We start from the raw sequence: 26,222 nt of genomic DNA on the forward strand, positions 1-26,222 counted from the left end.
CTGGAAAAGAAAAGTGCTCAATCTGTATCCTAAATTATCCTAACTAAATTTACTTGCGTTCCTCTTAGTTCTCGAACCAACCTCTGGCGGCGTGTCGCATATGCCAGTATAGATTCACCATGTTTTTTCCTCCAATGCCATTCTATCTCAACTTCACCAATAACAACCCCAGCTCCTTTTGTAGGAACATGGTTCGTATTCCAACTCATCTCTTCAAGCTTTGGCTGTTCATAGTGCCGTTCTACCAGTAACCACCTTTTGATCTTCTCATCGCATTCCATAAAGTGGACCTCGGTTGCCAGGAAGCTAGTTGTAAAGGCCTTTGCGTCGCTGAGAAGAAGAATCTTGACAATATCAAAGCGACGATAGGTCAATGCGGCAATGAGAGGCGTTCCGTGATCAGGACAGGCATGCTGGATATTGGCACCATACTTGAGGAAGTTTCGTACAGCTTCAACGGAGCCTGATATTACACTTGAGCAAAAGAATGTATGTCTTCCAGGGTTTGAGAGATCGGAGAGATCGAGAAATTCCTTGATGGTCAGAAGAGGGCGAATAAGTCGCAGCTTTCTTGATAGGAATAAAGCGCATAAGCTGTGTGTACTTGCCCCCCCAAGGAGTTCGATGGCTGCCCACGATAGTGATCTATTGTTGAAAAACCGCGGGAAATGGTTCAATATGTAATAAAGATAGATTGGTGTATCCGAAATCAGAATCGAGCGAGCCGCATCGAGGCCGAATTTGTTTCTTGCAAAAAGGTCGATTCCAGCATCAAGTAATGCCTTGAACGCGTTGATATTCAATGGGTCTCTTCTAATAGGTCTGGTAAGGACAAAGAGCGTCAGACAGTTGCTTCCCAAGTCATTCACGGCCTGGTAGTTTGCGCCGCTTTTTATGAGGAGTTGTATGACTTGGGATGAGGCAGTCAGACATGCATTGAGAATGGGAGTAGAGGAATAATATGATATCGGATTCAGGCGAGCACCTGAGCATATAAGGTACTCTGCGACCGACAAGGCATTGGCTGCGGCCGCAATATGGAGCGGTGATGAGCCATTGTAGTCTAGCTGCTCAATGTCGGCGCCAGCAACAACCAGGGCTTTGAAAGCTGCCAAATCATTGAGCCCGGCCGCTATATGAAGTGGACCTTGTGGGTCCATCTCATCAAGTGTGGGATTGAGCATGGTGTAGATATCACTGACAATTTAGTAGTTAGTGGCGTTTCCAGTAGCCTGGTTAGATCTGCTTACATATCTTTGTGGTTCTTGCTGAATTCGTCAAGCAGAATTGCCAAGCCTTGTGTGTTTCGGGAGGCCAAAGCAATAGAGAGATAATTTCCATGCCGAGCTAGGAACTTTCCCCTTTCCTCGAGATACTTCGTGACCAGTACCGGAATGAGAGGATTGAACGTTGAATCCCTCAAAGCCGCACTAAGTCCATTGCAGTAAAATCTTTTGAGCTTGTTCCAGGACACAGCGGAAACATGAGCGTTGTTATCGAGCAGCCATTTGACAACAGCAATACTTGCTCGCTCACAGATTGCAAACATCAATGGTGTTGCCGATTGTTCCAACCCAGATGCCTTCCCAGGCGTTATCTCGATATCTATAGGGCAGCCGAGATCAAGAAGCTTCTGGCATGCGTCGACATTGCCATGTCTTATGGCCAGCATTAGATCAAATTCCATATGCCGCTCAGCCTTGTGGTTCATGATCAGTCCATCCGCACTGGGGTCTCCGAGATGGTCTTTCAAGAGGTTAAGGATGGTTTCATTTCCAGAGCAGGAAGCGTGAACAAAGGGGGACTTGTCAATATGACCCACCTGCTGTCCAGCACCGTGGTTCAGAAGGACTGTTACTTTTGATTGAGCGTGATCTTTGTTTCAATGTCCTGGATTTTCCTAACCTCCACCTTCAACTCCTGGATTTCTTTGAGGGTTTCATCTTGTCGTGACAGGCAAATTTGAAGTTTGGTAAGTGAATCCGCACCAAGGGCGATGTTGATTGTTTGCTTATGGCGGCCAATAGCTTGTAGCATTTCCTTGGTAACACTCGTGGTGAATGGCCATTTCAAGCGACTCTGTACCTTGTCGAGTCCAGATTTCTGCTCAAACTTTGACAGACCGTCTTCAAGTTGATTCAGCAGTTGCTGACACTCATGCAAGTGATGTGGCTTATGTGCTGTAGCAGGGTTCTGAGGGTTCGTTTGCGTCTGAAGTCCATGCCCGTAGGCCACCATTGACAAATTATGTAGGAGGAGGGTCAAATCTTTGATCTCATTCAATAGATCGTTCACTTCCTTGGGGGCGTCTTTTACAGACTTGCAGTACCGCAGAGCATATTTGAAAACGATATCTCCAAGACTGACCAACCCTGCAATACTGGCAGCCAGGGACAATGGGTCCATGATTCAACAGCTACTGGATTTAAACATATAGTAAAAGTATTGTATCACTCGTTGTTACGATTAATCGCAGTGTTATATTAAAGAAGGTAAGGAAATGATAGATATAGAAGGAAACTGAGCAGATGGAAGGAGGAGAGTAAGAATACCCCAACATGGGGCGCCTCAGATGCCCATTATCATAGCCTACTTTCCCCTCGCATAGAGAATGCCTTATCGCGTTGGGCGGAAAAGCTTAGAGCCAATAAACTGAGAGTCGATTTCACAAACCCCACCTCGGTGGGCGGGTGCTACGTGTTTGTGATTTAGGCATCAACAGGGTGTATGTGCAGAACCCTGCAGCGATCGAATCAGACTTCAGATATCGAAATGTGGCGTTGGACTACGGGGCGTTTGAAACACCATAAGTAAATCTCAGGCTGTCAGAAGCCTGAAGACCTTAAGAGTAGGGGTAGAAATAAACTCATCAAAGAGCCGTTTAAATTTATCCTACATCACCATAATGTTACCACTTCAAATTACGGTCTTAGGCATTTTGCCAACTCCCCAGCCTAGGCAACTGATAGTGAACAGCCAGCAGCCAACCTCGCTAGGAAATCTTATAATTGAGCCTTCAATTTCATGGTAGTCCTGTATAGTTAGTAGCCACATCAGCACGATGTTTTTGTTTTTCATAAGTAGGTAGTCAGTCACAGATCCGAGTGAGACCTGAAGAATTACAAAGTGTCGGTTTTGCGGCGGTATCGGCCGAGCGAATACAGTTGCTTCCCTTCCTCGCCGCCCCCACGCATGCATGTAAGCCGCCACTGCACTTTGGTAAGGTGTACTCCGCAATGTAATGACACTTGTACATGAAGGCATAAAAGAGGCAAGGCGGAGAACAAATGCAATATTTGGCATAAATAGTGGTGGCGCAGCCTGTTGACTGTCAAGGTCTTCCAGTGTCATACCACGTATATGTTGTCGCATCTCTCAGTATCTTTTACACAAATCTCCAGTTGAGAAAAAAGGCCGATTTTCTAATGTAATCCACTTGCGTAATTCTCAACTATGGCATTGTGCGGTTATTGCCGTGCCATCGAATTTTCCGCTTTGCCGGCACACCCAACATGGGATCAATTGTATCGAGCCTTTGACGATAGTCAGATGAACGTTTTCAATATCAGACAGCAAAGCAAGGAGACTGCACTTGATAAAGTCTCCATACATTGGCAGAATCAGCTGCTCTAAATTGCCCTCTCTGCACCATCGTCCAGACCGCCGTTAAAAATTGGAATGATCGCCAAGCCGGGCAAAATAGGAAGACCCTTCATCAGTCACTTGGATCACAGCACGATTTCTCTTTGCCGGCTAAGAGACTGTATCTAGCTCAGAGATTTGGGAGAGGGCCTGGTTTTGTGGTTTTCATCCCATGTAATGATTACGTGGCGTTACTGCTTGCAAGCATTACCTTTACAGCTGATGAAAGCAGTCTCTTGGTAAGAGAACTTCACTTGCAGTCATTTTGCGAGGATTCAGGGTCGCCCAGATCCCTCCATGTTGTGAGCTCGTGACTCGAAAATTGCCAGGTCAACCATGAGAATTGCAATCGTGGCTACACAACTCCACCCTCTCATGTACTCGCTGTTGGCTGCACTGGTGACAGCAGCATTAAGCTTATCGAGCCTGATGCGGGCACTATGGGAAAGTATGCATCTTTATCGCACTGCTGGGGTAAAGTACCAATGTTGACCACAACTCAAACCTCGCGGTACGCATATATGTCTGGTATATTCGTTACAGATCTGCCCAAGACTTTTCGAGATGCGGTCGCGGTGTCAAGATATCTTGGTATCCCATATCTTTGGATAGACAATCTTTGTACAATTCAAGATAACCCTGAAGACTGGGCGCGTGAGTCGTCTCGAATGATGGGGGTGTACTCCAATGCATACGTGGTGATTGCGGCGAATCATGCTAGAGACTCGCGCGGGGTTGTTTCCACCTTCGTCCGTCGCGTATCAGTGACATTTTGAGCATACCAGGTATTGGACTCGTTCACGTGCAACTTGGTGCGAATAGCGACGAGTTTCTGTATCACAATTCGGAGTTTTCCAACGAGCCCCTTGCGAAGCGTGCGTGGGCACTGCAGGAGCGTTTCTTGGCTGCTCAGACGATTCATTACAACACGGAGCAGCTGTATTTCGAATCTCGGCACGGCATAGTAGACGAGGATGGGTGTAAGTCAAACAGGCGTTACTGCGACTTAAGCCCTGGTATATATCATCGGTGTTCCGCTCGCAAAGCTCTCCAGATTTGGTCTTTAATACTCTAGAACTACGGTGAACAGTATTTGACCATACTTACAGATGGGATCCCGGCTATGAGTGGCATCGCCAGTACCTTAGGCTGTCTGCTTAAAGATGAGGACATGGCAGGACTATGGTCAAGCGTAATGGTACAAGGAATGGCTTGGCAGGGATTCTAAGGGGAAAATCCAGCGTAGCTAGAGAACTAAAAACTGAGTTAGGGGTTATGTGGGTTTTATATAAGACTATTGATTTTACTAATATAGTTTAGTATAAGACTACTCTATATTAGGTTTACTAATGTAGCTTAATATCAGACTATTGGGTTTACTAGTATGGTCTAACATGAGACTATTAGTTTTACATTAAAATTGCTCAGTACTAGCGTCCATATGGGAAATCGCATATTGTTTAGAAATATCCCATTTCCTAATTTCCCTGTTGTTCTGTCAACCTTTACTCTTGCCCAGTCAATCTATCTGACGTCCACTCGTTACTTGAAAATCGTCCATTATGGTTACCCTTCATTCTGTTTTTGTGTTCTGTGCAGTCGCTAGCATTGCATCTGCGGGACCATGCAAGCCCGGAAGCTCCATCTCGCTCTCGCTCTCGCTCTCCGAAACCAGCTCTGCGGCCTCCACCACCGAGACTACATTGCTTGAGCCAACCACTACCGCGCCCTCAACCACTCTGGCTGAATCTACTTCGACCGACATCACAGTCGAGACGAGTACAGAGGCTGCCTCTGACACTACCTCTGCAGCCATTGTCGAGTCAAGCACCACTACCTTCGTCACGTCCATCGCAGATACAACTACTACCGAACCAGCCACGACCACAACTTCAGCGGCGCTTAGGTGCATCCCGGATCAATGCGTTGGCACCATCAAGATTCAATGCGATGTGGTCATCTATGGCCTATCGGATTATGTTAGCGCCGCCGATACCCAGGCTTGCGCAGATCTTTGCAATGCAGATGACAATTGCCAAGCCTTTACATTCGATTATAATTTCAACTGGTGTTATAAGACTGACAGTATTGAAAATCAATTTGTTGAGCCTCTTAATGGTTATGATACCGGAATTAAGGGAACATGTCAGATGTAACGGTTACACCTAACCACTACGCTATAGGGCAAAAGATCGGGCTATAGCTGCTATTGTAGCAATTACAGTAGTGTGTGCAGCTGCTTATAGAAGCCTTATAGCGCTGTTACGGGCACGAGTCGTAACATCAGGGCGGCGTCTGAGATAGATACCTTAGCTAGATTAGTGTACCCTTATTGAACTGAATTATATTTATTTCTATAGTATAGTTATATTAAATTTTTAATTCTCTTTCTTAATAGCATTACCTATTACTTATTTTAATTTAAATTTTAATTTAATAAAATAATATTAAAGAAACTAATAGACTTCTTATAGCTTATATAACTAAAATACAGCCTTGGTAAAAATATTCCTTTAAGATTTATTACTACTTAGGCTATATATTATAGCTATAGCTAGGAGTCTTTAGGGAATTTAAGGTAGATTAATTACTTTATATATACTTTAAAAATCACAACATACTATAACGCATCCCGACAACGCAACTAATATATTATCAAAATACACTATCTAGACCGAAGCTATAAGACTTTTAATAGTGCTAATCAGTAATGAGAGATCAATAATTAGCCCTGAAGTAAACGAAGCTTGTGAACATGTCCACTTCAGTAGATAGAGACCGAGACCGAGACCTATCGATGAATACATAGGGCCAGGCTGGAGTTAGGCAAGCTCCCAAGGCACCACAGCGCTTAATATAAAGGCAAATTAGAGACTAATCGTTATAGTAGAGGACTGGCATGTTGAAATGACAAACCCTAACGATCTATATGGGCAAGTAAATAGTGCATCTGTTTGCATAAGGGGACTACTTCTACAGCTAACACAAAGTACGATTTCAGACGAACCTGATGAACTACGCGAGCGAGCAGTACTGAGACCGACCACGCGATTCTGCATAAAGTGCAGTGGTAATAGTGATGAATTACGACTGAGGTTGGATAAATGAAGACCTAAATGCTTCTAATTATTGGCAGGACATGGATATTGAAGTACCGCCTCTGGGGGCTATGAAAAAGAGTCACCTATTTCCTGATATAAGGTCGAAGGAGCAGAGTCGAATAAAGATAGGACAAAGGAAAGATTCTTATTTAATTATGGGTTTAGCCTGGTGATCACCTCGACGAATGTAAACGGCGATATCTATATGGAGAGTAAGACATATAATCTTAAATAACAATTGAGTAAAAAGATTAAGGTAAACTAAAGAAGACTAAGATGCTGTAAATATTATATAAAATTGCTAACTAAAATATAAGTCGGTTAACTTATAGCTATTTATACATTAACTCTTTTAGTAATTAGTTTTCCAACTTCAGCTTCTAAAAGCCGTTCTACTAAGTTTATTAATAATAGTTCAGGAATCCGCAAGAGTGTATTGGTATATGCTTGCTGGGGGACTTGTTCTACAGAAACCTCAAGACCCTAAACTTATCTTCTTCACTCCCTGCAATAGCGATCTATTTTTAAATTCTTAAGGGACCAGGATACTCGATATTCATTCAGGCAGATAATAAGGATACTCAGCTGAATACATTCAGATGATTTACTCTTAGCAGCTGCTGTACTAGAATTGGTATATATATCCAATATAGTGCAACAAAAGGTTGTTATCATATTGGCGTCCCCCCTTTCGTACCTTGACGATAAGGTACCACAATCAACTGCCAGAACTCCGGCTTAGCGAGTTCGTGATATCCGATCTGTATATACATTACCCGGTCCCCAAACCAAACTTTAGTCTCGTAGCTGACTTTCCCAATGTAACTAACGGAACTATTATCAGGAATCATAAGTGCAGCCACTCCGCTGAGGGCGAACTTGGAGCAGGCCGACCTGGACCAACCGTCGAAGCAGAAAGGAATTTCGCCAGAGCCATCTTGGGTCAGACGTTTCTGCCCCTGGACCTCCACAGCTTCTAAGGGGGGTCCGAGCGGGGGTAGGAGTAGATGTATATGGTTTTCTTATCGGCGTAGAAACTGTTCCTCACTTTCGAAGTGAACTTAGACATATCATAGGCGAAAGAATGCTCGACCCAATTGCTGTGCCTCCGAGGGTTATCACGCTAGTGGTGTGTTGAGATAGTATATGATTCATGACTGCCTTCTGGGGATAAATGCGCACCTTCATCGCAACCCAATCGATCTCGACTTCGTTGTAGGTGGTCAAGTCATTATCAGGCACCTCTGCCACGCCGTAGCAGTTGTGAAATCGTCGTGGCCGGTGATCCATGTCTCTAGGGGTCTTTACCCTTTGCTGTACCTGCCATCGCTTTATCCTATCCTGCGCATTGTCTCCCAACGTAATCATTTGATTTCTGCTGGACATTATCAATTTCTGACCCTTGTCCAGCTTGAACATTTCATCACCAACGACCTCCCATGCCTTTTTCTTGTACTGCATGAAGAGCATATATAAACGCCCGCCAAATCGGTGTTCATTAGCTGTGTTTACCCTCAATTTGTGTTCCCCGTACCGCTCTGTGTTGCCTTGCGACCTGATCTAATCTATTACTAACCCTTTATTCAGTTAGATAATAAGGTTAAAGGCAGCAGCGCTGTATAACCCTGAGACTTGCTTCTAAAGTTATTGTGTTTTTTAGCGTAGTGTATAATACCTTATATATAATATACTAAAAAATAAGCATTATACTATATTATTCTTATTATATGAGACCTTATTGGCTATACCTTGCGTATTGCTGTAGAGATATTTTATCTTTTTAATAAACGCCCGCCAAATCGGTGTTTGTTCATGTACGAGGACGGGAAGTCTATCCGCCTGTTTTGTGAGCCAGTGGTCATGTCGCCAATATCTCCGACATAAATAGCGTACACATCGCGTCCCCCTGGGGGCTCAAGGTCTCCATAGTATATGCATCTACCAGTTGCCCTACCCAGCTTGACTTTAGCGACTACGCGTTTGCCAAATAAACTCCAGTCGACTTTCCGGATCTTCTTCGGTCGCAAGTCTCGAAGGACTTTGACCTTGAATATGGCAACGTTGATGATATGTGGCTGAGAGTGGCTGACAAAATACATGTCATACCGCCTCACGTACCACGGCGAGTCATCTAGGTGGTTACCAACCCATACCGTTTTGCCTCCAACCACCGTCGTGGGTGCAGTGTTAGCCGCGTGGGAGAATTCGGGGAGGAGACCCGACTGGGGATCTCGCGGGAACACGCACCCCGTGACGCCGCCTAGGGTCAGCCAGACGGGGCTAATAGTAGTTAGGGTCGTCATCTTGCGTGTCAAGTCATCGAAAACGAACTGGGCTGCCCGAGTGCTGCGGTATGGGTCGATGCGGATGCTAAAGATGGTCATGATGCTATACACCATGTCGGCGGGGACCGAGGATGTCCACATGTACATGCTCCGCCACACACCAGCTATTAAAGTGCTGCTTCTGGGTAATTATGGGGAAGTATCGCCTGTTTCCCAACATGAGGTCGAGGGCGAAGTAGCAGAAGGTGAGAAAGATGCTAGCAATGGGGGATTTGAAATTGATGTGGGATTTGGTCTTGCGTTGACTTCAACAAATGTCAATGGCGCCACATATATAAAGAGAATAGGATGAACACACTTAGATCGCTATCTAGTGAACAGACTAAGAGAGAGGAAAAACAATTGGGATACTATAACTATTAAATAAAGTATCTTATATAAATAGCCTTCAAGTAACAACCAATCCTAAATTAGAAGCAGACCTGAAAGCAATAGAAAAGGTTGCAGCAGCTTCTCATCTAAGATGTCATTGATTCAGTGTTTATAAAAACTGCAGATAGAAATATCGCCACTTATATTCAGACATAGTTCATTATGGGGAGAAACTAAAGTTGCTTCGGCAGAAGGTACCATATGTCTCTCTCGTCCTATTTCGAATGTCCTAGAGGCTAGAGCAAGAGATGAATTCAGGCTCAGCGGGTTCAGGATTTCTGGGAGGCGATTCACCATATAGTTTCGGTATAGCATTCTGGGATGTATCTTGAATCTCAATAGAAGACATGTCGGACAGCGCGATATTAGGCGCACCGCCTCACCGTGGCTGCGCGTGGCGTATTTATGGACTGGTCTGCGTTCACGAATGAACAGAAGGGCGGGGCCCAGATGAGAGTGACCCCTTACCGGGTAGGGAGGGAGTTGCCGATCATTCCAGTAACAAAGCGGCCCAATGTCAAAGCTTTTTTCACGCTATTATGGCCTCAAAAAGAGACAGTTAATTGGTGTGGATACGAGACGCTTATCAGTCGTTGTCGATACAAGATTGTTTGGTCCAAAACACCGAGGTTTCAATAAACATGCTGTACCTCGAGACGCGAAGACTGCTGGTATAGAAAGGGGGAACCTGGAGCGGCTTTCGAAATGGGAAACAGATAACAAGGCGATACGTTTTAAGCAAAAGCTAGGAGAGAAACAGATAGAAGAGAATATACAGGATTACTGGAAGCTAGCTGGATGCATATGATTTCAGTGTTGGAATTCGGATAGAGGTTGCATTTAATAATATTGAAGATGAAATCATATTTATTAGTAGCTATTTTATATATCGCATTATTATAGCAGGTCTGTAGTTAAAATGCGTTTTGGCTCAACATGCGCGTCGGTCTAATATAAAAGTGCTGGTTTTTGACGTAAATATAATTGTTTTTCTCCTTTTATTTACTCAGTCGCTTAAAAATTGCAACCCCCATTGCTCTTTATACTTAGCTCAAGATTAGCCCAAATCGCTTAATATACACTACGTTTTCTATTCTATATCTGCTGTTTATAATTTCTCGTAATAATAAAAGTCAATTAATACAATAGAGTTCGAAACAATGTTTCAATGAAAATACCATTTCCTCGTTATGTCCAGGGTAGGCGAGCTGATGGCGCGACGTGGCGTCGACGGTTCATCCGCTGCCCGCATTCCAGTGGCCTTCGCTATTTCAGTGGCGTCCCCCAGAAAGCACCAAACCCCAACGAACCGCGCGCTAACAAACGGGTTCAATAAGCGCCAGATCCCAAGCCATTTGTTTCAGGTCAAGATTTGCTTCGAGGATCAATGACGATCAATGTCTTGCAATTATTTCCCAGCGCTTCAATCTTCATTACCTCTTTCTATCTTCTCTTGTATTTTCTGTTTGTTCCCCCGCTGGATAAATGATGCCGGACACGAGGTTGTTGGTAGGGCATCCATCTAAGAAAAGAAATCACGTCCCGCTTCTTCTGCAAGAAATAAAAAATAGAAAAAAAAAAAAAAAAAAAACTCAGAATGTTCTATTCTCAGTTCCATCTCGTAAAAAACTAATGCACGGAATCGTTCAATTGACGTGGTTGAATTATTTTCTAGCTCGGAAATCTAATCCAGACCTTGCTTGGCAGACAGCGACTGGATGATTCGATCAGGGCTCTTAGCTTGCAGGGATCATCCCAACCAACCAAGACGTGCAGGACCTTGGATTTTTCTGTTTATAGCCGCTGAGTGGCCAGAGTGATCCAATAATAGCACACAGTCACAGCACCTCTGCGGAGTCGTGCGTCGCAAACACGAGGCCTTGTGCATGTTTCGTGTGCGTGAACCTTGATTCAACCAAGACATTTTGGTTATTGTTAGAACCGTTTTTCTCTATTCAGCGACCTATCCAACCCCCATGTCCACCTGAACTAACTGCAACTCCGTTTTTTACGCCGTGACAACCAGGCCACATCATGAAATGATCGGCACAGCGGTTTTGACTGCAACTGTATTTTTGGAACCGAGCCGCCTGGGTATCTCGGATGTTCAAACAACCTTGTCTCTGATCCACTATCCCCTACCCGCGCCTTTCTGCCCAAACGACTCTCTCTCGTCCAACCACCCATCGACTGACCGCCCTGTCGCTCCCCATTAGGTAGATCCGGAATGACCTCACCCTGCTATGTTTTGTATGCAAGCGCCCGTATTCCCACTTCGGGCCTGCATGGCCATGGAGACGCTTCCAACTTTGGATCATGATTGATGTGCGCGTACCACTTACGTGGAGAAGCAAATCCATCTTCAGCTGAAAATGTAACCTGACAGCCGATCTCGAGATTGGTATAAAGATTCAGGCTACACCAGCTCGTTACACATTCCTTTTCTTCAGCAACAATTCACTTTCGTTTCACATAAACAAAACATTTCATTCGCTTCACAACATTCGTTGAAACAAAAGGAAAGATGAGAAGCTTCTTTCTACTCAGCGCCGTTGCGTTCAGCGCGGCCAACGCTGGTGTTTTAGACTATCGTCGTCAGCCACGAGGAAACTACGATCTGCCTCCGGCTGTCACAACTTCGGCCTATCAAGCCCCGGCCGTCTCTACTGATCTCTATCCTCCTCCCGCTCAGTCTGCTAACACTGAGCCCACTGAGCAAGAGACTTCTCCTTATGCTCCTCCTTCAGTCCCCACTGTCGCTACTTCCGAGCACCAAGAAACCACCAACTATGCACCTCCCGAGTCTGCAGCTACCGAGAGTGCTAGCAAGCCTGTTGAAGACACTTCTGTTGTCGAGACTCCTTCCAATGCTTATCCTCCTCCTGCCAACACCCAGCCTGGACAAGATACCACTGAGGCCTCAACACCCACTGGAGCTTATCCCCCTCCTGTAAACACTCAAAAGACAGAGACTGAGCAAGAGTCTTCTGCCGTTGTTACATCTGAAGAGTCCACCCCAACCGGTGCTTACCCTCCTCCCGAGAACACTCCATCTGAGTCTGAGCATGAGTCTACTGCCGTTGAGACTACTGCTGAGGGTAAAACCTCAACTGATCTGTATCCTCCCCCCGCCAACACCGAGACCACCAAGCCCGGCAAGGATACAACTGAGGCTCTTACCCCCACCTCCGGGTACACTCCTCCCGAGAGTACCGATGTAACCCAGCAGGGATCTACCGATGTTGGCAGCTCTACTGACGCGTATCCTCCTCCCGAGGGTACCCCCACAACCCAGCCCGGTAGCGAGGGTACCACGGCTGTTTCCGAGACCACCAAGCCCGCTGTCGGCACCTCAACTGATGTCTACCCCCCTCCCAAGGGTACCGATACTACCGATACTGGTGTTGAGACCGAAACTGGCAGTGCCTCTACTACCCAGTGGACTACCTCAACTGTCTACACTACCAATGTGTATACTGTCACTTCTTGTCCTCCCGAGGTTCCCGACTGCCCCAATGGTCAACATGTCACTACCAAGACCATCGCTGTGTCTACTACCATCTGCCCCGTCACCGAGACCAAGCCTGTGACTGAGCATGGCGAGACTGGTACTCCTACCTATCCTGTTCCTGGCTCTACCGAGACTGAGCACCAAGGTACCGAGACTGCTACTGTCTCCAAGCCTGGTGAGACTGAGACCAAGACTGAGTCTGTTCCCGAGGAGACTGAGACTTCTCCTTCTACTGGTGCTTACCCTCCTCCCAAGGTCACTACTGGTACCACTGAGGGTGCTGAGACTGAGACTCTTCCTGCTGAGACTGAGACTACCAAGCCTGCTGTCGGTACATCCACTGGTGTCTATCCTCCTCCTAAGGGAACCACTGAGGCTACCCAGGGCACTGAGACTGAGACTGTCCCTGCCGAGACTGAAACCACCAAGCCTGCCGTTGGTACCTCAACTGGTGTTTACCCTCCCCCCAAGGGTACTGAGACCACCGAGACTGGTGTCAAGACTGAGACCGAGTCCCTTCCCGCTGAGTCTACCAAGCCCGCTGTTGGAACTTCCACCGGTGCCTATCCTCCTCCCAAGGCTACCACCGAGACAGCCTCAGCCAAGACCGAGACTGTGCCCACCGAGACCAAGCCCAACACTCAGCAGACCAGCCAGTGGACCACCTCAACTGTCTACACAACCACCATCCGCACCATCACCTCTTGCCCTCCCGAGATTCCCGACTGTCCCAACGGCAAGCATGTCACAACCGAGACTATTGCTATCTCTACCACTGTCTGTCCTGTGACTGAAGCTGGATCTACCAAGCCTGCCACTGTCACCAAGGAATCGCCCACCTACCCCGTTCCTACCCAGGCTACTGAGACAGAGGGCCAGTCTACTGTTCCTACTACTGAGACTGAGGAGTCTACTAAGCCTGTCACTCACCATGAGGGATCTACCAAGCCTGCTACCGAGACAGAGACCAAGCCTGCTACAGAGACCAAGCCTGTTGAGACCAAGCCTGTTGAGACCAAGCCTGTTGAGACCAAGCCCACTTACCCGGTTCCCACTGAGACTAAGCCTGTTACCACTGGCGGCGAGGAGCATCCCACCGAGACCAAGCCTGCTGAGACTCAGCCCGCTACTGAGACGAAGCCTGCTAGCACCACTGAGTGGACCACCTCGACTGTCTACACCACCAACATCCGCACCGTAACCTCTTGTGCTCCCGAAGTCCCTGACTGCCCTAACGGTAAGCATGTCACAACTGAGACTATCGCCATCTCCACCACCGTCTGCCCCGTCACGGAAGAGCACCACACAGAGACGAAGCCTGCTCCCACCAAGCCTGTTGAGACCAAGCCCGCTACAGAGACAAAGCCTGCCACCGAGACCAAGCCCACTTACGCAGTTCCTACTGAGACCAAGCCTGTTGAGACAAAGCCTGCTACTGAGGGACACTCTACCAAGCCCGTCACTGGTGGCCAGTCTGAAGCTGGATCTACTCAGCCCGCTTCCACTACTGAGTGGACCACTTCAACTGTCTACACGACTACCATCCGCACTGTTACCTCTTGCGCTCCTGAGTACCCGAACTGCGAGACACCTACTCCCCATGTCACTACTGAGACTGTCGCTATCTCTACCACTGTTTGCCCCGTCACTGAGCAGCACCAGACTCAGCCTAAGCCAACTCAGCCCAAGCCCACTCAACCCAAGCCTACTGAGACTCAGCATACAGAGCCCGCCAAGACTACTGGATGGTCCACCTCCACCATCTACACCACCAGCATCCGCACTGTCACTGCTTGTGGTCCTGAGTTCCCTAACTGCGAGACACCTACTCCTCACGTCACCACTGAGACTATCGCTGTTTCTACTACCATCTGCCCCGTGACTGAGCAGCACCATACTGAGCCCAAGCCTACTCAGCCTAAGCCAACCGAGCATCATCAAACCCAGCCTCAGCCTACTCAGCCTGCCAAGACTACCGCCTGGTCTACATCTACTGTCTACACCACCAGCGTCCGAACAGTGACTACATGCGGCCCCGAGTTCCCCAACTGCGAGACCCCTACTCCTCACGTCACCACCGAGACCATCGCCATCTCCACCACCGTCTGCCCAGTCACCGAGGAGCAGTCTCACCCCACCAAGACCGCTGGACAACCCTCCAACCACGAGCAACCCAGCCAGCCCCACCAGACCTACCCCGTCCCAACTCAGCAGGTCGTCACAACCGGCTGGTCTACCTCCACCATCTACACGACCAACATCCGAACTGTCACTGCTTGCGCTCCTCACGTTGCCAACTGCCCTGGTACTCCCCACGTTACAACCGAGACCATCGCTCTCTCGACTACTCTCTGCCCCGTCACCAAGACTCAGGTCATTCCCGGTCCTGGTGCTACTTACTACCCTCCTGGTAACTCGACATCAACTCTTTACACCACCAAGTACTACACCGTCACTGCTTGCCCTCCCACAGTTACCAACTGCCCCATCGGCGCCGTTACTTCCACCGTCTACGCCACTGCCACCACCCAGATCAAGCCGTGGAACTCTCACGTCTACCCCTCTCCATCCAAGAGTTATCCTCCTACCATCCCCACCCACCACGCTCCCGGCAACGGCACGGTCACCACCTTCATCCGATCTACCACCAAGCTCTACGAGACTCCTGTCTCTACACCAAAGGCGGCTGAGCACACCACTACTTCCAAGGCTGGCTACGAGAAGCCTCCTTATCCTGTTTACTTCTTTTAAGATTTCCTCTGTACCTACATGCATCTCAAAGAGTCTGGGAACCATGGAGAGCAATGATTGCATAACTTTACTTAGACTGAGTACCTAACGACCTACATGACCTGTTTTTGTATTTAGATATTATCATATTTCGCACAAGAAAAGAACATAGCTTAGAAGCAATACTGTCAATACAATAGTACATCTTTCCTTGTTTATTACATACTGGCCCTTTCACATGTATCCAGTGACCTTTTCTCAGTGACTCCACCCACCTTCACTTGAACACTTACTATCTGCTCGCGCACAATGCATCACAGCTTCGGCTTGAGCTCGGTATGGATCTTTGACAAAACAGGCTCAGCGGCACGAACGGCATCTAGAGCCATGCCATAACCAGCCTGGAATCCAGTTCCACCTGCACCATAGTTGTGAACTACTGTGCGCTTTTGTCCTGCCACAGTCAGTTCCTCCCTCTCTACTCGAGCGCCGCCTTCGCGTGACGGACGAAGACCCGAGAAAGCTGCGAGAACATCTAGACCTCCATTCCTGACTTCATCACTGAGTTCCTTGGTGCGCTCCAAGATGGACTCTGTTTCGTACGAGTAAGTCGCACCATCACTGAGAAGACACGTTAGCCCATCATGCAATGCACATGACACGGATAGCTTACCCGTTCCCCTTTTGCATGTACCCTCCGAGAATGACGTGTCCCTTGGAAAACGGGCGGGGGATGACGTATGTCTCGTAATCCTTCCCATGTCTCATGATGTTCGTGTGAACCTCGGGCGCATGAGTCAACAGGACCTGTCCTCTAGTCGGGTAGCACTTTGGATCCTCAACTCCTGGCAACATTCGAGCAGCGTTGCCTGTACAGTTGAACGCAATCTGGGTTGACTGGCTAAAGAAAGCAGTTTGAAGATCTGGAAGCTTCTGGCGAACAAAGCGAACACCGTAGTCATTCTTCAGTCTCTCATAGAGGTAGACAAGATGCTTGGGCGCATTGACAGTAAGTGTCGTGAAGGAGACAGCAAACTTGACGCCCTCGGGCAGTTCAGAGGTTTTTAGTTCTTGGAACTGCAAGAAATCAGCTGATGGCCTCTCTTGTTAGACTTGAACTTACGTCCTCTAGATATTCAGACATTGCCTGGATCTTGTCGCGAGGAACATTATCGTCCCAAAGCTCCATTGAAGGAGTTCGTTTGACATATGACTGCTCTGGTCTCTCAGAAGCAAGCTTGCTCAGATGGAAGTATCCTGCCTTGTCCCATTTTAAGGCATTGGCATCTGTGCCAGAGATAGCTGAAAAGTTGCAGCCAGCCCTACAGTAAAATGAGTACGAGCAAACATGAAGCTGTCAAGTGGTGCTTACCAGGGAGAAGTATAACTCAGTGCTGTATCTCCGGGAAGATGTTCCGCGATGACTGTGATAGACTTGCCGTAGCCTCTTTCTGCTAGGACAAGGGCTACGTCAAGGCCGATGATGCCAGCCCTTGCATGAATGTCAGTATATGACGGCAAGAAGCCTGAAGGGTACCGCGTCAACTACTTACCCCAAGATGACGATACTATCGTGTGCACTCATGTTGACCGTGGTGAGTTAGACAGTGTGTGCTGAAGTAATTGAAGAATTCTCAACGAGATACATATTCAATCCCGCGGAACCAGCCTCATTTGAAGCTATACAAAGGACTTCTGTAACTACTAGTCCATACTCCAAAAAGCGTAGGCTGGCTACGAGGCCGGGATCCTTGTAGAGGTTATTACCTGAATAGGAAATACGGGAGCTCAAGCGAGATCGTCCCATTACTATCACCAAGAGTGTCAAAGGAAAGCGCTAACACCAAACTGAGTCCTCGCCTTTTTGGGTCTTCGATATGTATGTAGTCTGGCAACTCAAGCTAGACCAGTAACCTTATCAGCTCAGCTGATTAGTGCTGCTTTCGGCAGACTTGAGTCTGAGGTAATGGCGGATACGCCCGGCAATACTGTGAAAGCATGCCAGTGGCACGTTCGATAACTTGAGATTGGAAGATGGTTCTATTCATTCTATGCTGGACGGCCCGAATTTGCCAAGGTCTTCAAGTTGGCTCATATCAAGGGTTGAGAAGAGATGCCCTAAGTCTCTGGGATCCTGATGACGAGAGTCTTGACTTCACATATGCAACTTCGAAAAATTACGAGACTCCTTCAGCATCATCTCAATGATAATCGAAGTGACGCCCATTAGCCTTTTTGGGCTGAAACAGGATTTGGTATGAGGTAAATGCGTTTAATTTAATGCCAAACTTTACAACTCTCTCAAACAATGTCCTAGTAATCAATCTTGAAGCTAAACTCATCCTCCCAGTGCATAGCCCAGTATCGATCCCAGATAGCCTTCGTAATAGGTCCAACCTTGCCATCATTTACCGGCTTATCATCTAGAGTAGTAATGGGCATAATACCACCAGCAGTTGTGCACATCAAAATCTCATCGGCCTGGTACGCCGCCTCAACTGGAACATGCTCAATGCGAATCTCATATCCACAACATCTCGCAGCATCAATGACACTCTTCCTTGTGATTCCCTGCAAGACTCCACGATCGGGTGTATAGAGCACGCCATTCTTGATAACGACGACGTTGAAGCCTGAGCCTTCGGTGAGGTTGGCATCGCCGTCGGTCAGGAAGGGATAAGTGGCGCCACGGTCGTTGGCCTCGAATAAGCCGCGGACGAGATCACCCCACTGGAGATTCTTAATAGTGGGATCAATAGAGCCAGGTGGAACACGTCGTACGGTTCGCGCAACAATCGCACGACCACCATGATACTGATCCTCAGGGTCCATAACCCATACATACGGCTGAACAAACATGTAAAGATTATTATTCAGCAACTCCTCCGGCTTCGCACCCCTCACACCTTTGAGTCCACGAGTAACGATCAATTCAACGAACGCATCCTTGATCTCACTCTTGGCGACCATCTCGACGAGGATTTTCTTGATCTCGTCGCGGGGAATGGGGAAGCGAAGCCTCATCTTCTTGCAACTTGCTTCGAGACGATCGAGGTGGTCGTCGAGGCGGAAGAAGCGGCCGTCCCAGACGGAGGGCACGTCGTAGGTCAGGTCGCTGTGCATGAAACCCTGGTCGAGGAGGGGGATGCGGGCGGACTGCAGGGGGACGAGCTCGCCTTCGACCCAGGCGATGCCTTGGGAGAGTATGTTGGTGCTTGCTTGGAGGGTGGCTTGTCGCTTTGCGTAGCCGGCGAATACCTCGTCCATAGTTGCCATTTTGTTGTGTGATGTGATGGGAGTGTTTGTTTTGGTGGATGGTGAGATTGATGATTGAAATGATGTATTCTGCTGGTGAGATTGATCGATATGACACGATTCAACCTTTGCTTTTGTAGATGTTACAGATGGTCTACAGATGCCTCCAAAGACTGTTGTTTGCGATACCCCGAGTCTCCACGGAGAATGATACTCGCCATGTCTGATACAGTAGTTACTCAATCGCGTAATTCCTCTTTGGGTAATACCGCACCCCCGCAACCAACGGGATTGCCACCAGCCCAAAGGCGCACCATCATGCAACCCCCCAAATTGGCCGATCTGTACAGGGAAATTCTTTTATCGTATTGCGGAGTGTGCTGGGGGGGAGATCTTACTGGTTTCTGAAGCACTGTTGTGATAGTAAAGTCAAGTTGCCTGAATGAATAACGATATGAGACACCACTGATTCGGGATTTAGCCACCAAGAAAAGGTAAGGCACTTATCTGGATCATGGCTATCCGATAAGAGACCTGGAAATACGATTGTCGAGAAGATTATTAGCCAGAATGATTGGGATTTCCTGCGCTATCTTTTGTCTTTACTCATTAGATGGAGAGATGTAAATGCGCAATTGTCCGATGATCTACAGGTTGCGACCAACCAACGCGGTGGTGATAGTGGAAAGCATATCAGTTCTTCGTCCTGAGCTTGTTCATAGGCCTTGACATTTCATTGTGCTTGCTTCCTCCATCAGGCAAGACGTGCATGTGTGGCTAGAGATTCTCAGAGACAGTTCTCGCCCAGTTCCCCAGCAGATATGACTCCATTCGGAAGATAGAAAATGCCAATTGTGGTAACAAATACGAGTACTATATATACAGCAAGATACCTCCAATCGTTCAGATTGTACAAGCACGCTTTCCCAATCTGACATTCAAACATCGACACAACTAGCCATCCCTCTCAACGCCAACATGACAACATAAAAAAGACCACAAACACCAGAACGTACACAAGCCCAACCTCACCCAAATAAATACTGCCTACCTTCTCCAGAGTTAACATTCGACCGACTCTTCTGATCAATAACAGACCCCCACCACGAATCCACAGCCTCATCAGCCCAGACCTCCTCCAGCAACGTATTCGCCGTCAAAAACATGTCATATCTCGTCCGCTCATTCCACCAACTACAATACGTTCTCGCCGCCTGTCTCAAATGCTCATCCGACGTCTCACACCCCGCTAAGAAAACAGGAAGGAGAAGTTGTTTCTGCAGCATGGAACTATACCTACAAGACGAAACGTGATTAAGCGTCTTGCGCGCAAGGAAGCCTAGTATTGACGGAGCGGGTTGATCGCGCTGCCATTTGAACACACGGCCGATGTAGATTAATAATCCGTATCTCCAGGCTTCGGCGCAGTGGTGTAAGTCTTCTTTGTAGTGTGCTACATCGCCTATATCGCAGCCTGTAGTGTCTGAGACGAGCTGGTCTGGGATGTCGCCATACTCTGGGTCTGTCCACTCGCGTATTTCCTTCTCTACATTGAGAACGTGTTCCATGTCGAACTTTGCGCAGGTCATGTTGCTTATCAGCTCGAATTCTCGGGCGTAGGAGCCCAGGCGGATCATGTGGCGGAATAGGGCTTCGGGACAGCCTGATACACTGTAGAAGGTCTCGTCGCTTGTTTTGTCGTGGTTGAAGAGGCTGATTATCGTGGATTCGGAGAGGACGCATCCTTGGCGACTTGTGAGGGCTAGAGTGACGTCCCACCTGTAAGGGTCAGTATTTGGGTTGTGTAGATGGTGGTAGTGATATTTACCAGACTAGCATCTCTATACGTGCTTGCATCCGCGGCGTCTTCTTCATGTTACAGAATTCGGCAGCTTGGATCATTTTATGCGCTCGCTTGAGATACCACGTCCAAGGACCATGAGCAGAAGTCGCGCACTAGATATGTTAGTACCCGACAACGTATACCTTCATGCGAACTTACATCAAGTGTCATGAGGATTAGCACCGCATCTAAGAATGTCGCTTCAATCGGTGACGCCTGCGACACGCCTTCCATGTCTTTGAGCATCTGAAGAGCCTTCTTCTTATGCATCTTGGCTTCTCCAGCGCAAGATCCCGTATCGCGATTGATGTGTTTGTAAGAGAGAGCGAGAATACAATGGAGGAGAAGTTGTGAGCCGCGACCTGTCTCGGCGTCGAATCGGAATGGGTTGGCGGCAAAGTCGTGAGTGAGTGGCATGACACAGAACTCTTGGTCATCTGGTTCCTGTCAGATAATGGTACCAAAGAAAGATCGAACGGTTTATACGTACATCGAGTTAGTAGCTGCGCAATGGTGTCGCTAATGTTGCTCGGCGCGGCGTGAGAGTTGAGCAATGGCAAGACTGGCTCTTCAATTGCTTGCGACTCCGCATTTACACCAAACTCGCCGGCTTGGCCATCAGTGTCATTTGGCAATTGAGGCCCGACGAAGTGATTCTCTGGCGAGTTGTCGGTAGATGACGAGTCGCCCAGCTGAATGAGAGGAATGTCAGGCCCAAAATAAATCGGCAGTTGGCCATTGACTTGATCAAAAGGCGCCATGAATGAAGGCCCTGTATCGATGAAGGGATTCATAAGACTTGAATATGTCCAGTCAATATCACTTCCACCGTTCATTCCCTCCCCCGTCATCATATCGTGATCAAACGGATTGGCATTCTCATGCGGAATCACTGGCGTCGTCGCAAGAGGAGCTTGCGCCTCTGTATCTGTTGCTTCTACCGCTGGAGGTGTATTTGTCTCTGCATTCTTATCCTGACCTTCGCTATTACCATCCGCTGACTTTGGCGGCGTTGCAGGCTCAGCAGCAACAGCTTCACTCTGCGGTTTTGTCGCTGCTTGCTTCGATCGTGTTGTCGGTCCGACGAAGTCAATCGATCCAGGTGCTGTCCCATCGCGACGTCTTCTCTTGCGACTGAATGCGCCGACGAACTTGAACTCTCGAGGTTTGACCGCTGACATTTCTTTAATTTTGTCAGTAACAAAGTCTGGTATCAGAGTGTAGCACACAGAAGTGACGGTATGAATGAGGGGAAGGGTTCAGAAAGCTTTCCAAGCTTGGGGAGAAGAAGAAACATGGACCCATCCCCCATCATGACACTAAAAACGCCCCCGCCCGCCAGGTTTTTAGTGCAATCGACTACGGGGAATCGAAACCGTTACAGTGCGTATCCTAGTGGCGAATGTTCACTGGTTATTTGGAGATAAACTTGATGAGCAGGGGAGAAACCTTGATGATTCTGCCTAACGCCAAGTATACTTCTCTGTATTAAAGAGATTGAGATTGGCCATGGAGCGAGTCATTGGGCTTGGAACGTCATAACCTCACGATGTCAGCTTGGAGGTTACTTGCAGTCACTGTAAGCCGTCTTAGCACATGCTTCATCCAGCACGACATTTCTTCAATCTCGGTTTATTCATTTACCAAATTATGCTTTCAGTCATCTCATACTCAAAACTAAAGTCTACTAATCTAATTATAAAGACCACCGTTGGCAGAAAGAACAGATCCCGTCGTCCACTTCGCATCATCTGTACAAAGGAACGCAACAAGAGGCGCAATATCACTAACCTCACCAACACGCGCCGCAGCAGGCGTAGAGTCAATCAGCGGCTGCATATCCTTAAGGAACTGCTCATCACTCTGGAACCATTGATCTGTAGCGATAGGACCAGGGTTCACGCAGTTAACAGTGATGCCGTGGGATTGACCAAGCTCTTTGGCCCAGACACGAACCAGAGCCTCGTCAGCTGCTTTGGTAGCGGCGTAAACTGTCTGTCCAGCGACACCGAGACGGGCGCCTGCTGAAGAGATGAAGACAATTCTGCCTCCCTTGGGGAGATGAGGCTCTGCGGCCTTTGTCAGGAAGATGGGGCCCTTGACGTTGGCGTCGAAGTGACGAGTGTAGAACTCCTCGGTTGTGTCTACCAAATTGGCCTCGTTTCCTTGAGCAGCGCTAATCACCGTGTTAGTGGCTTCCATTTCACCCTCTCACAGAACCAGACTTACTTGTGAATGAGTATCTCAATTTTGCCAGTGGAACTGATCTTGAGCGCAGCATCAATCAACTTGGGAATCTCAGCTGTCTTGCTAACATCGGCCTGGACAACGATAGCCTTTGTGCCATTGGCCTCAATCTCCTGAGCGACCTTCTCAGCTCGCTCCCGGCTGCCGTCAGACACGTAGTTGACCACCACGTTGGCGCCTCGCTTGCCAAGCAGGATAGCAATGCCGGCACCAAGACCTCTGAAACGTATTAGTCAAGGTCTATACTATTACTCGTATAGGGTCGTCGGGGTGACTTACCGGGACGCGCCAGTGACAATGGCAGTCTTGCCAGTCAGCTCGAGACCAGTAAAGTCAGGCATGTTTGTTCAAGAATAAAAGTACACTAAAGTTATGCGAGTGGTGTGTTGCGGTGTGATATGGTACGGTATAGCTTGAGTATGGTCTGACTCTTTCAGCGAGCTGTAGTCCGAGATTTTATGAACAAACGCTGAGTGTCTACGCCATGATTATCATGACCGTGGATATGGAAGTTGACGTAACTACCTAATGCGGTATCAAGACATCGGAGACTCCGCTGAAGCCACTTTATGTGCGGAGCTCTTGTTACTACCTAAATAGGAATTAAGGACAGCTTCAACCCCGCAGAGTCCACGATAGGAAATAGTGTCAACTTTGTGATGGGGCCGATTGTGGAATTTGCCGGGTTGGAGATGGCTTGAGAACCCACTACTGATTGGAGTAGCTTTGACAGCGAAAAGAAGCTAGATAAAGCTAAGGCAGGTTTATCGCCATCCAAGCTAGACTCCAGTTACCTTCAAGCTTTCAACTTCGAATCCTGCAACTCCAAGTGTTTCTCCATTCTTTGCCAATTAGTCGCACAGTTTGTTCAGTATGACACCCAAGACTAAAGACGGGCATATCTGGGAGCCTCACACTGGCTTTCAGAAGGGACTTGACAGTGACGCCGTTATCTCGCCTCAGCGATCCATTTCTTCTACCAACAAAATCTTCGACGTTATAGTCATTGGAGCTGGATATGCCGGTCTAGCGGCAGCTCGTGACCTCAGTCAATTGAGTATGTAACACTGAGTCTGGGAAGTGGACTGTCCTGACGTTTTGCAGATCATTCTGTCCTTCTGATTGAGGCACGCGATCGAATTGGCGGCAGGACATATACCGCCAAGAAAGATGGTATGAAGACCTTTGCGAATCTCAATATCTTGCTGACACGTTGGAGGATTCCTTTACGAGATGGGAGGGACTTGGGTCACTCATCATATGGGCTACTTGTTTAGAGAAATGACACGATACAACATGGACCGCGATCTCATAACAACGGGAAGTCCGGATATGCACAAAGGGTACTACACTATTGACGTACCAGGTACGAGCACAACCGAATTCGCTTTTGCTCCATGTTGCTGACACGTGAGGACCGCAGGTGCTACACCACGCAAGCTCAGCCATGAGGAAGCCGGCGCAATGCAAGCGAAAGCCTGGGACATGTTCGTCAACGTCGATGGCCAATTTGGCCGCACCATCTGCCCTCTACCCCACGCCCAACTTGACAACCCCATCGTCGATCGATTAACCGTTGAGAAGTGGGATCAACTATCTTGCCACGACCGTTTCGAAGAGATCAAGCATAAACTCACAACCGAAGAACAAGGCCTCTTGGTTTCTCTACTGCTGCACATCTCGGGTGGAAGAATGAAAGAATCGAGTCTTTGGGATATGATTCGTTCACATGCTTTGCTAATGCATAGTTCTGATAACTTTGCAGATGTTTGGTTGCGATATAAACTGAGGGATGGCCAGACTGCACTTGCGAAGCGTATGTTTGAGGAAGCCACTGGAGATGGGCTAGAGTATGCGTTCTCCACACAAGTTAAGTCGATCGCACAGGACTCATCTGGTGACGGCCCGGTCACTGTGACAAGCAGTAGCGGCGATGTATTCCGGGCGAAGAAGATTATCAACACGATTCCTCTCAATGTCTTGAAGGATATCGAGTTCTCTCCACCGCTTTCACAACGACGACAAGCGGCTATTAACATCGGCCATGTCAATCAGATGACTAAGGTTCATGCTGATGTTAGCAACAAGGAACTCGAGAGATGGAACGGCATGAAGTTCCCTGGCCTCCTGATGTATGGCTACGGTGATGGAGTACTGCCTAATGGTGATGTCCACGTCGTTGCTTTCGGTGCAGATGAACGGGATACCTTCATTCCTGAGAACAATGCGGCGCAGACCATTGAAGCGCTCAACAAGATCCATCCCATGGATGTCAAAAGACTAGTAAGAAGCCCATCCCCTATATGGAGTATTGATCACTAACAATAAGCAGATGCTGCATAATTGGGCAACGGATCCGTTCTCGAAAGGAGGCCCTGCCTGGTGGCAGCCAGGTTACATGTCCAAATACCAGGACGAACTACAGAGCCGACACGGTAATGTCTTTTTTGCTTCGGCTGACTGGGCTCATGGGTGGAGAGCTGCTATCGATGGTGCTTTGGAGCAAGGCTGTCTTAATGCACAGGTGGCACACCGCGAGGTCGTTGCTTCTAAGAAGAAGGCTGGTGGTAGTAAGCTTTAAAGTGGCGAGACTGGGAAATGTTATAGTATGAAGCGGAGCTATGTATCATAACAGTATTAGAAAGCCATAACTACGTTTATAAAAAGCTTGAGTATGTATCTTGAAAGCCTATCTTGTCACGTACTGGGCATCCAGCAACATGGTATAATGCAGACTGTGAGCTAGATATGTTATTTATGCTGGAGATCAGTAGCAGGAATTTACAATTGCGACAAAAGTCCAAGTAAAGAACTTCCATTTAAGCAATAGACTGAGACGGTTCCCAGAATAGAAGAACTTACTTCAAATCTCTAACCCGGGAGCAATATTAAACCAGTTTCAAGGTTGTATAGAACTAGCTGCAGAGCCTTGGGTAATGTAAGACAACACATATCTCAGCATTGCGAGAATGTTTGCACAATATTGAAGCAGTCTATTCTAAGGGAAAATTGAGATTCCATAACGGGGCTCTTATATGCTTGTGGACATTTTCTTTGAGCACCTCCTTCTAAAATACCTAACGAGAGGTAATATCAACATGGCTAGTCCTCCAGCGTGACCTGTCCTAAGGTTACGATTACATCATCAGAAAGCTACCAACAGCCACTAAATTTCT

At 47.7% G+C, this 26,222-nt stretch overlaps 10 protein-coding genes across 12 annotated transcripts; 3 read left to right on the plus strand and 7 right to left on the minus strand.

Moving 5' to 3' along the window:
* Window positions 1-29: 29 nt before the first annotated feature.
* FVEG_09916 (hypothetical protein) lies at window positions 30-2,406 on the minus strand (the record flags this gene model as incomplete). The annotated part of the gene is made up of 3 exons (XM_018898995.1): window positions 30-1,197; window positions 1,251-1,825; window positions 1,906-2,406. 3 exons carry the CDS (start codon window positions 2,404-2,406, stop codon window positions 30-32), a joined length of 2,244 nt encoding a protein of 747 aa, XP_018756977.1.
* Window positions 2,407-5,143: 2,737 nt separating this feature from the next.
* Window positions 5,144-6,031, plus strand: FVEG_09915 (hypothetical protein). The gene has a single exon (XM_018898994.1). It carries the CDS (start codon window positions 5,205-5,207, stop codon window positions 5,796-5,798), a length of 594 nt encoding a protein of 197 aa, XP_018756976.1. The 5' UTR covers window positions 5,144-5,204; the 3' UTR covers window positions 5,799-6,031.
* Window positions 6,032-7,719: 1,688 nt separating this feature from the next.
* Window positions 7,720-8,204, minus strand: FVEG_16689 (hypothetical protein; the record flags this gene model as incomplete). Its single annotated transcript, XM_018905930.1, has 2 exons — window positions 7,720-7,866; window positions 7,926-8,204. 2 exons carry the CDS (start codon window positions 8,202-8,204, stop codon window positions 7,720-7,722), a joined length of 426 nt encoding a protein of 141 aa, XP_018756975.1.
* Window positions 8,205-8,515: 311 nt separating this feature from the next.
* Window positions 8,516-9,396, minus strand: FVEG_09914 (hypothetical protein; the record flags this gene model as incomplete). The annotated part of the gene is made up of 1 exon (XM_018898993.1): window positions 8,516-9,396. The coding sequence occupies exon 1, from the start codon at window positions 9,173-9,175 to the stop codon at window positions 8,516-8,518; it is 660 nt and encodes a 219-aa protein (XP_018756974.1). The 5' UTR covers window positions 9,176-9,396.
* A 2,148-nt stretch (window positions 9,397-11,544) lies between these two features.
* On the plus strand, window positions 11,545-15,939 carry FVEG_09913 (hypothetical protein). The gene has a single exon (XM_018898992.1). It carries the CDS (start codon window positions 11,985-11,987, stop codon window positions 15,720-15,722), a length of 3,738 nt encoding a protein of 1,245 aa, XP_018756973.1. The 5' UTR covers window positions 11,545-11,984; the 3' UTR covers window positions 15,723-15,939.
* On the minus strand, window positions 11,545-17,471 carry FVEG_09912 (hypothetical protein). 3 transcript variants are annotated; one of them, XM_018898991.1, is made up of 6 exons: window positions 17,255-17,471; window positions 17,074-17,193; window positions 16,825-17,023; window positions 16,375-16,778; window positions 14,305-16,322; window positions 11,545-13,962 (listed from the first exon to the last, which is right to left on the minus strand). In XM_018898991.1, the coding sequence occupies exons 1-5, from the start codon at window positions 17,284-17,286 to the stop codon at window positions 16,016-16,018; spliced, it is 1,062 nt and encodes a 353-aa protein (XP_018756972.1). In that variant the 5' UTR covers window positions 17,287-17,471; the 3' UTR covers window positions 11,545-13,962; window positions 14,305-16,015. The 3 variants fall into 3 exon arrangements, with proteins under 3 accessions (XP_018756972.1, XP_018756971.1, XP_018756970.1); XM_018898990.1 differs by having other exon boundaries at window positions 11,545-13,977; XM_018898989.1 differs by having other exon boundaries at window positions 11,545-13,992.
* Window positions 17,472-17,936: 465 nt separating this feature from the next.
* On the minus strand, window positions 17,937-18,977 carry FVEG_09911 (hypothetical protein; the record flags this gene model as incomplete). Its single annotated transcript, XM_018898988.1, has 1 exon — window positions 17,937-18,977. One exon carries the CDS (start codon window positions 18,975-18,977, stop codon window positions 18,015-18,017), a length of 963 nt encoding a protein of 320 aa, XP_018756969.1. The 3' UTR covers window positions 17,937-18,014.
* Window positions 18,978-19,785: 808 nt separating this feature from the next.
* FVEG_09910 (hypothetical protein) lies at window positions 19,786-22,030 on the minus strand. Its single transcript, XM_018898987.1, has 4 exons — window positions 21,290-22,030; window positions 20,959-21,236; window positions 20,785-20,912; window positions 19,786-20,735 (listed from the first exon to the last, which is right to left on the minus strand). Exons 1-4 carry the CDS (start codon window positions 21,978-21,980, stop codon window positions 19,985-19,987), a joined length of 1,848 nt encoding a protein of 615 aa, XP_018756968.1. The 5' UTR covers window positions 21,981-22,030; the 3' UTR covers window positions 19,786-19,984.
* A 461-nt stretch (window positions 22,031-22,491) lies between these two features.
* FVEG_09909 (hypothetical protein) lies at window positions 22,492-23,387 on the minus strand (the record flags this gene model as incomplete). Its single annotated transcript, XM_018898986.1, has 3 exons — window positions 22,492-22,975; window positions 23,029-23,265; window positions 23,326-23,387. 3 exons carry the CDS (start codon window positions 23,385-23,387, stop codon window positions 22,492-22,494), a joined length of 783 nt encoding a protein of 260 aa, XP_018756967.1.
* Window positions 23,388-23,843: 456 nt separating this feature from the next.
* Window positions 23,844-25,725, plus strand: FVEG_09908 (hypothetical protein). Its single transcript, XM_018898985.1, has 5 exons — window positions 23,844-24,103; window positions 24,151-24,219; window positions 24,266-24,412; window positions 24,470-25,329; window positions 25,379-25,725. Exons 1-5 carry the CDS (start codon window positions 23,920-23,922, stop codon window positions 25,625-25,627), a joined length of 1,509 nt encoding a protein of 502 aa, XP_018756966.1. The 5' UTR covers window positions 23,844-23,919; the 3' UTR covers window positions 25,628-25,725.
* The last annotated feature ends 497 nt before the right edge of the window (window positions 25,726-26,222 follow it).

This window comes from Fusarium verticillioides, chromosome 1, assembly GCF_000149555.1.
Source record: "Fusarium verticillioides 7600 chromosome 1, whole genome shotgun sequence".
NCBI lineage: Eukaryota > Fungi > Ascomycota > Sordariomycetes > Hypocreales > Nectriaceae > Fusarium > Fusarium verticillioides.

Bases quoted from the DNA above. Each gene is read 5' to 3' on its own strand.
- FVEG_09913 (XM_018898992.1), top strand. From the start codon at position 11,985: ATGAGAAGCTTCTTTCTACTCAGCGCCGTTGCGTTCAGCGCGGCCAAC.
- FVEG_09912 (XM_018898991.1), bottom strand. From the start codon at position 17,286: ATGAGTGCACACGATAGTATCGTCATCTTGGG. The intron at 17,194-17,254 runs GTAAGTAGTTGA...CATTCATGCAAG, and splicing joins GATAGTATCGTCATCTTGGG to GGCTGGCATCATCGGCCTTG. The intron at 16,779-16,824 runs GTAAGTTCAAGT...GATTTCTTGCAG, and splicing joins TGTCTGAATATCTAGAGGAC to TTCCAAGAACTAAAAACCTC.
- FVEG_09910 (XM_018898987.1), bottom strand. From the start codon at position 21,980: ATGTCAGCGGTCAAACCTCGAGAGTTCAAGTTCGTCGGCGCATTCAGT. The intron at 20,913-20,958 runs GTAAGTTCGCAT...TAACATATCTAG, and splicing joins TAATCCTCATGACACTTGAT to TGCGCGACTTCTGCTCATGG. The intron at 20,736-20,784 runs GTAAATATCACT...TGACCCTTACAG, and splicing joins CGTATAGAGATGCTAGTCTG to GTGGGACGTCACTCTAGCCC.
- FVEG_09908 (XM_018898985.1), top strand. From the start codon at position 23,920: ATGACACCCAAGACTAAAGACGGGCATATCTGGGAGCCTCACACTGGC. The intron at 24,104-24,150 runs GTATGTAACACT...GACGTTTTGCAG, and splicing joins TCGTGACCTCAGTCAATTGA to ATCATTCTGTCCTTCTGATT. The intron at 24,220-24,265 runs GTATGAAGACCT...GACACGTTGGAG, and splicing joins ATATACCGCCAAGAAAGATG to GATTCCTTTACGAGATGGGA.
- FVEG_09915 (XM_018898994.1), top strand. From the start codon at position 5,205: ATGGTTACCCTTCATTCTGTTTTTGTGTTCTGTGCAGTCGCTAGCATT.